General features: G+C 41.3%; 1 protein-coding gene across 1 annotated transcript; it reads right to left on the bottom strand.

The window, feature by feature from the left end:
- Positions 1–867: 867 nt before the first annotated feature.
- LOC137149507 (claw keratin-like) lies at positions 868–1,416 on the bottom strand. Its single transcript, XM_067543005.1, has one exon. The coding sequence runs from the start codon at positions 1,414–1,416 to the stop codon at positions 868–870; it is 549 nt and encodes a 182-aa protein (XP_067399106.1).
- Between the last annotated feature and the right edge of the window lie 7,616 nt (positions 1,417–9,032).

Genomic DNA, 9,032 nt, shown 5'->3' with positions numbered 1-9,032 from the left:
TTCTCCCATTATTCCATGGCTTTGAAAGTTGCAAATTGAGAAGTGCTAGGTACCCCCTGCTCCACAGGGATGAATTTCATCCAGCGCGATTTATGAACGAGGGGAGAGGAACAAGGAGAACCAGAAGACCCATATTATGATGCAGCATAGCTTTTAATGAAAATGAAATTTGAGGTACACAGTTACAGATATAAACAATACAGAGCAGAAAGAATGTATTTCCAGTGTTTCAAGAAGCGCAACACAGGATCATTTGCTTCGTTGGGTTGTATTTCAAAGAAGTTCTTTTTCCTTTGTTGCGGCTGTAGAGTTGGACAAACACATCCCCTTTCTCAACCCTTACAAGTGACTTGTTTTACCCCAGTTAATGAGAAAGAAAATAAAGCAAAATAAAAGACGAGGACTACACAGCTTCTCGACTGGACATCTGCCATCGGAAATTTCAAAGTGAGATGCTGAAGGGACGTATTGATGGAAAAGATAGAACATTCTGGGCCTAATTCTCTCTGACAGCAAACTCATTGTCTCCTCCGTAAAGGTATTTAAAGGGATAATAAATCTAACTGATGCCTATTTTAAGGCTGTTTCCTTCACACTGTGGGGATAGTGTAAGCAGCGTGAGTGTAGTTCAGAATGAGCCCACATGAGAATAAGAGAGTCAGCAGGTGGTTGGGAAAGAGCTGGCAGGAAGCATCATAGATGGTAGTATTAGAAATAAGTCTAGGAGCTGAAGGTGCTGAACAGACACAGCTCACACTGAGTTCAAGTGGAGCCAGGCCTGTGCAGCACCGCGGGGAATCATGTCCAAAAAGGTCAGCCGTGAATCTGTAGTATCCTGGTCTTTTCCCACAGATACTCCTGCCAAATTTAACATGGCCCACAGTTTCCACTCAGGTACCTGTGGCAAGATACCCCGGAGCCGGTTATTCCCCCATGACCATAACGGCCCGGGTAACCGCAGAATCCCCCGTAACCATAACCTCTCCCGTAACCACACAATCCACCGTAACCTCCTCCGTAACCAGACAATCCCCCGTAACCTCCCCCGTAACCACACAATCCCCCGTAACCTCCTCCGTAACCAGACAATCCCCCATAACCATAACTGCCCCCATAACCACCATAACCCCCTAAACCGGACAGTCCTCCGTAATGGCCTCCATTGCCATACAGGCCCCCTAAACCAAATGAGCCCCCGTAGCCGGCTCCAACCACAGGCGCTCCCACGGCTCCCACTTCGCTCTGCTGAGGAAAAGTGCTGAGAATTGGTCCTGGGAGGGTCACAACAACCGGTGAGGGTTGGATCACCAGTTCGGAGTCAGGGCACTGCCTAACGCACGGCTCGTTGCAGCTGCCGGTAACTGGAGCGGGCCGGGCCACGCCGCATTCTGGATAGCAGAGGCTGGAGCTAGTCATCTTTCTGTGATGGAAGTAAGTCTGAAACACAGAACAGGGAATAGAGTAAAGAGAAGGTTGAAGTGTGGGTGGAAGAAAGGCTTAAAAGCTTTGTTATCGTTGTAGTGAGGTCTGCGTGTGGCCTGAGAGAGGAAGAGTAAAGTTATTCCCTTATTGATGGCTGTGTACTTGTTCCTATTTCCTCTTTCTATGTCTTTTGTCCACTCGCCCTATATTTCCCTGCCAACCGGCCCCTTTGAAGCCCTCTCAAAGACTTTGTCTGAAAAACATTGCCTGGCACAAGTGTAACTATTTCTCTGATGGACGCCTAGGATTCTGTGTCCATTTGAGATATTTCTGAAGGAGGCCATGGCTGGGATGATGCTAATCATCTCCTTTGCTTTGATGATTAAAACTATGTATGCAACCCAGTTGAGTCCAGTATTAGAGTGTGACTCTTTGGTTTAACAAACCACGGGAGTCACCAATTCTTGGTAATGAATTAATAAAAGCTTTTCTTTTCTCCAAACAAGTGACTAAGGACAAGACCCTCTGCTGGGGTAAAAGGGTTCAGGCCCTTTGACTTCCATAGAGGGACACTAAATTCTCCAGTTGTAAGTTTTTCCATTCACCTGTCTCCAACAGTGAGAAGTAACATCTGCTTCAGAATAAAGTAAAAGACCACTGAACTGTCCGTGTATGGACTAATCTGGGAAAGTTTCTTCCTAATCTATTTTAGTGAAAAATGGCTAAAGCACTTTCTAAAGTTACTTGAAAAATTTATATGCCCTAAATCTGTTTCGAATTAATAGGAAATATGTTTTCCCGTTACATATGTTTCTCCAAGCACCACCACCCTTTAACTTAAAATTGTGAATCCGCTTGATGAACATAGAAGAACATGCTCAACCCTAACAAAAATTACCAAAAGTTTTTTCAAGATTGAGTCTTAAATGGAAATTCTGTGACATCTCTAGAGTTAGAAAAAGATTGAGTCGGATTGGACTTACCCAGTTCACGGAGGAGATGAAGTTCAGAGAAGAGTTTAGAAGAGCCCTGAGTTGTGAGTGTTTTTATACAGTTTCTAGAAGTGCCTGGAGGATCTGCAATGCCATTTGTGGAGGATGTCCTAATTAGTTACCAAACAAACTTGATTGCTTTGCTAAATTCTCCTTTTGATGAATATGTTTTGGTTTGCTCTCAGCCACATAAGGCGTGACATGCACCTTGCACTCTTCAGCTTTTCTTCATCTTCTAATTTATGGGCCAACTGCATTTCTCATGCCATTGCACTGACTTTCTTGGTGTTGTAATGAGGATTAATGTCAAGGTGATTCAGGGCTGGATCAGTATCACAACTGGGTGTCATGAAGAGGAATCCAGTTTGGTCCTTTTAATTCCTGCTGGTCATGGTTAGAAGCATTGAATAGGTTATTAAAAACATTCTAGGAAGGAGGGAGCCATTTTTCTGCATTCTCACCACCTCCATGCCCAACGGCTCAGATCCGATTCCCTTTGCAAACAATGACAATCATTTAATTGCATCTACTATGTTTCCAGTCTCACCAGCCATAAAGAATGGTGCTGAATACGTTTCTGCAAGAAGGAGCGTGTTTCTAAAATGTAAAATGTATCCCAAAGACTGTGTCCTATATCCTGGGAAGGAGGCAGAAGTCTCTTCCTTTTAATTTCAGGCCCTGAACCTCTTTGAAGTTGAAGCAACTGTGCTGATTCACAGCAAGAGACCACCTTCATTATCCAATAAAAATCGTTTTAAAAAATACCAAATTCAAAACTAAATTTGAATGAAAATCCTATAGATGGAAATTCTGTGCCTTTACGTCATGACCTGGTTAAAGGAATGAACAAACAGACCTTGACCTCCATTTCTTTAAAAGTGACTCTATTACTCAATGCAGAAACGTCTAATCCTAGTGAGAAGTTATTAATATTTGAACAATACAATCCTTTGTATGCGTGAAACCCCAATAAATGTTTGTGAGGTGCTTTGAAAACTTGAGTTCTGAGAACACTGAGTAACTTCCAGCCTTAACATCCTTACCATGAGTTTTGTGTAGACATAGAAAAAGAGGCACATTGAGGTGCATGTCACTTGGGAGTCAGTTGAAGAAACAAAAATCAAAATCAACATGTCTGACCTCTTATAGCACAGGCTAAGTAAAAGGTTAATCGTTTAATCCTAGTAATGGGGCTTGTTAAAAATGTGTGCATCTTTGGATCTTCACATTGACACTAAAATCTGGCTAATGTTATGATCCAATTCAACTGTCTTTTTTATATGTGAGAAACGGACTTCTCCATAGGAATCACAAGTTGGTCAATTTCTATCTTTTTGATGAGTGCGGTAGCATTGTAGATTTCAGTTTAGAATTCAACCATCAAAAACCATTCAACCATCAAAAACAATCATCAAAAACCATGTGTGCGCTACTTTTTCTTTCTTTGGAAACACATCTCTCTAATGGTTCTTAGTAACCCAATGGTAATGAATTTCTTTCAGATTTGTGAAATGAGGTACAGAGTGGGTAATCTCTTTAACATTGCCTTCTTTATACATGACGATAATAATTGTCCAAAGGTATTACAAGTGTGTACATTTGAAGCTTGTACATATGTAGTGTAGGAATAGAACTGTAAATATAGAATTAAAATGGGAAACATTTTGGTACAAGATAATTTAAATCTGCTCAGTGGTAAATATCCACCCTTGAGCCAGCTCCGTCAAACAAAGGGAGTTAAAGTGGATTCCAAGACTCTCGATTGTTTATCATTGTTCACACTTAAATCAGAAGATGTTTCAACCAGAGGTTCCCGCAAAAATTAATCAAAAGAAATTTAAAAAAAATCCAGAATGAGCCTCTCTAAGTGGTACTCTCTGGTCAGTGACCTATTTTGAAGCCATGATCAGTAAGTGTCCAGTAGGGTTCAGGAGACAGAGGTTAGTATTTGCCATGAGTAGTTCCAACTACTGGGATTTTTTTTCTGGCTCTGCCAATGACTCCCTGTCTGACCTTCACCTTGACGTGTCTCCATTCACATATGTGGTAAACAGGTATAATTATGTCTTTCATGGTGGAATGTCTGAGCCTTCCTCTGATCTAAACATTTTAAAGCATTTCACAAACACTCATCAAGTTTTATACAGTCAAAGAGATGTATTATTATAGTTGTGACATTACCCTCTGCAATCTGGACTGGTGTATCACTGTGTCACCCCAATCCCTCACTCCTGGATCCCGTCTTGCACTTGCACTGCTGTGTGAACCATCCACTCCTGGTCAGCCCATGCACAGCCTCGTGTAAGTAAGCGGCTCCTACTTTAGTGAGGGAGTATTTTTGGCCATTCCCTCGTTGGATTCTGCAATAGAATGACCCCCAGCCGATATCCCCAGTCCTAGATTTAACCCTAGAAATTGCTGTCTTACAGCGTTCAGTGCTGACCACTGCACTCTGCAAGCTCATTTTGAGTCAATTCATGAAAGAAACTGATATGCAGCAGCTCTGTCACTGTAAATGAGATCTTTACACACACTCAAACCACATGCACTGCCTTAGATAAAACAAACAATTAGTTTATGAAGTACAGAAAGATTGTAAGTGATTATAAATCATAAGAATATGTCAGGGTTGCTCAGGAAGAAATAAAAAGGTAAATGGCATTCTAAATTAAACTTCACACTTCAGTAGCCAAACAATCTCTGATGTTCTCTTACCACAGGCTGGTTGGTAAGCCCCCAACCAGGCTCCCTGCCTATGGGCAATCTGTATTGATGTTGTCTGGCAGATAGAATGCCAGAGACAGTGTAAGAAACGAAAACGCCTCTGCCTTTAACATGTTTCCTCATCACCCGCTGGGGTCAGGTGATCGGCCATGTCTGGCAATGGGCATGGTTTCCTCCACTTGAGTCAAATGAGTTTCACCTTATCGGGTGCTCAGACCGTTCCATTGTTCCTGTTCGCATGCCAGAGCAAGGCGTGAACTCTCACTCTGCTTTGTGTTTGCCTGGATCTATTCAAGCCATGCGAGACACACATTTGGGAATATTATATAGCAGAGTTTCATATCTATACATATGACATTTCAGGGAACATACTATCATAACAATAAAGTTCAATATGTTGTGAGCATTCCAAAAACACCTTACATGGTAAAGGGTGAATAAGAATGAGACACAAATCACACCATTGGGGTGTACATGGGATACAGTGTGTCACAATAGTAGTAATAACTCTAAATAGGATAAGATGTTCCAATATTGAAGATTACATTCACTTTCACAACGTATGTCGAGGTCTCAGATGTCACTGCCATACTCAGTTTGTGATTCATAGCCTCCAAAGTCAGGGCTCTTTGATTTTCGTTCAATGCATTTTCATTCTGAATCTCTTTTAATGTATAAGGGAAGATGCTGAGCCAGCGTAAACCCGCACAGCTCCATCACCTTCAAATTGAATGGTGGCACTTGTCCCAGCCTAGGTTAGAGAAAAACTCGTTTGGAGTGTGTCTTTCTGTGCATACTCTGCACTCCACCCGCAACTGCTCAGATCCAATATAGAGTGAAATCAAAGGTTAGGATCAGCTACTGAATCTCCATCCCTGAGCAGCCAAGAAAATTGAATCCTGTAAGAGAATTCAGCTCATAAAGAAAAGGAAGAAGCACAAGACAGACGGGGTCAAGGAGTACTTCTTAAATGGTCAAATTGCTGTGGGCTGAAATTGGATTAATTCCAACTCTGACCAACCAATGGGATTCTGGAAGACCCTTCTCCTTGTGGAGGGAAAAGAAGATGGAGTCTCTGTTTCTTATGAGAACTGACCTATAGGAATGGCTGCAAAAGCCTGAGATGGAAAGTGTCTTTCTAGCAGCTATTTAGTCTAAGAAACTTTAGCAGTAATAAAATAGTTATGGGGTCTAGGCGCCGGCAGGGATGGAATGCGGAGGAAGACCTTGCAACTTAGATAGGGACAGTTGAAAAGTACTAGGCCAAAAATTCCTAGATAAGCAGTTTTTTAGTGTGTATTGCTATGGAAACTGTGACGTGAATAGACTTGTTTGTGTAAGGCTATAAAAGCTTTTAGAAATGAATGTTTAAGGTCGCCCCTAGCATATAGGGACCACCTTCTTTACATAAAGATAAACTTTTGACTTTGCTAAACTGCTGTCTAGTTAATTTGGACTCTCCACTGGGCAACAGATGTGTTAGTAAGGACCCCTGAGTTTGGGTTCTTCTACATCCTACAGAAAGTTTTTCACCCATCATTAGAATAAGTATTAAAAAAGAGAATACACCCCCAACATGATTTTTTCTAACCTGAATAGCGTCAAATGCCTTCCCTCAATTTTAAGGCACAGAACGTCATTGATGTACACTGGCTCAACACCTGCCCCTTGAGCGTTACCACGGAATGTTTGTTAAAGAAAGGAAAATGCAAAGCTTTTTTGAATGAAAATCAGAGTACCAAATTTGGAGGCTAGGAATCATTAGCTGAGTGTTTGAATAATATCAGAGACTTTAACATGTATTTGTAAAATTAATCTACTCTACAATTCGGGGTCATATAATCCCAGGAAAAAATTCCACTATTAAAATAATAGAATATTTTGGACACGAACTAACTTTAAGGAGTGTGAAGTGACTTCAATTCCTTTGATTTGAGAAAGCCTATGAGCATTGACCATAATATCATTATTAGAGCTGATTTATGTGGAGGTAAACAAGCCATTGAGGTGAAGGTTACACAGGGACCAAGTGACAAATCCCAAAATAAAACCCTGTAATGGTGATTACTCAGGTCACTTGCTCACCATTGCTCCTCACTGGACACTTATCACTCTAGGTTGCCGAATATCCCACTGGAGTATCAATGAAATCAGTAGAATGATAGCAGGAAAGTAGCTGGCCTGTAAACTTTGAAGATGAAAAAGATCTGCAGGGTGTAATGTGCACATCGGACCATGTGGTTTTAGGAACAAACTAATTGTCAAGAACATGGAAGAAGAAAATTACATGATTTGAAGGGGTGACAGAAATTTTGTTTTGTTAGTAATTAGGCCTTCAGGAACACCAGGCTTCTCAAGTCCTCCAGGCAGTCTAAAAACCTGTATAAAAACACTCATGACTCAGGGATCTCTTAATCACTTTAGCTTATTCTCCAGTGTAAACTAAATAAGTCCTATTCAATTCACTCATTCTGTAACCATTGAGATGGTGCAGTGGTGATCCTTATAATTTAGGACTGAATCTTGCACATACGCTCTATTATTCCTCCCCCCCCCCCAATTTTGTTTCCATTAACGAGTTACAAGCATTAATTTCTTCATGCTTTAAATGTGAAGGCTTGGATTTTCAGAGCAAGAAACACTTCTGGGACTCTAGTTCCTATCTATTTTAGTTGGAATTTGGGCATTCATATCCCTTTGGTAGCTCTGCAAAATCTCGGCCCCAATTTTTCATTTAGGGTTTAGGAAGAAACTCTCTATGTTTCCTCCATAAAAGTCTCATTCATTGTTTTTCTACTTTCTTCTCAAGCAGCCGGTAAGGGACATCAATTGCGACAGGATGATCCTGGATAAGATGGACTTCTTGTGTGTTCCAGCATGGCAATTTCTACGTTCTTATATGCAGAAGTAATTATAGGTGCAGATCCTCATATGGTCTAACTTAGTGTAACTCCAGGGAAGCCAATGGGACATTGCAAATTTACACCAGCTGAGGAGGTGGTGTTTACGGTTTTGTTTTGATAAAAAATAACCAAACATTTTTCTTTATTCATCAGCAAGTCTCGGTGGCTCACGAAGGTTTACAAACCAAAGCACCACATTCTGATGCTGGACTGAACTCATATGTAAGCAGAGGTTACATTCTAACGAAAACTAGGATTATTAATGCTATTCCAGCCATGTTCTGTGTTATTTTTTTTTAAATAGACTAAAATCCGACTAGGGTCTTTATTTCCCTCACTTGATTTCTTTCTTTTCCTCTCTCTCTCTCTGTCTCTCTCTCTCTAGGTCTCAACATGACCTCAATTGCAAAAGGAGCTGATTATTAAAATTTCTATTCCATTGGTCTATATCTCTTAAATTAATTGTCTTACCTGCTGTGTGTTTCAGATTTATCGCCATTGTAGAAAGACATCTTGCTTCACAAACCTGTACAATGATGGCTGCTACTTGCCAGGTGGGATAACATGCCACAAAATACGTGTGGAGAGCTGCAACAAGCCAGACCTTGGGCAGTGCCCTGGCTTCACAGTGCTGATCCAACTAATGGCTGCCATGACCTTCCCAGGACCAATTCTCAGCAATTTCCCTCAGGAAATCATAGTGGGATCCTCAGAGCAGCTGACATCAGAGGGGGTCATGGAGGCACATGTGGTGATAGGGGTTTAACATTATGAATGATTATATAGTAATGGAGTTTCCTGTGGTTATGGGAGATTATATAGTTATAGGGGCCCATACATTTAGGAGGGATTTTATGGTTACAGGGGCCCATATGGTTGTGTGGAAATATAGGATTAGGAGAGATGGTGATGGAGCCATAGGTACTGTAATGGCAGCTGTGGGCCATGTTAAACCCAGCAGGCATATCCATGGGAAAAGAAAGAACCAGGA

The sequence above is a fragment of the Emydura macquarii genome, unplaced genomic scaffold (genome assembly GCF_026122565.2).
Source record: "Emydura macquarii macquarii isolate MOO-44397 ecotype Brisbane River unplaced genomic scaffold, CSIRO-AGI_Emac_v2 contig_759, whole genome shotgun sequence".
NCBI lineage: Eukaryota > Metazoa > Chordata > Testudines > Chelidae > Emydura > Emydura macquarii.
The sequence above is the reverse complement of the archived record's forward strand: the minus strand, read 5'-3'. Positions and strand labels throughout refer to the sequence as shown.

Bases quoted from the DNA above. Each gene is read 5' to 3' on its own strand.
- LOC137149507 (XM_067543005.1), bottom strand. From the start codon at position 1,416: ATGACTAGCTCCAGCCTCTGCTATCCAGAATGCGGCGTGGCCCGGCCC.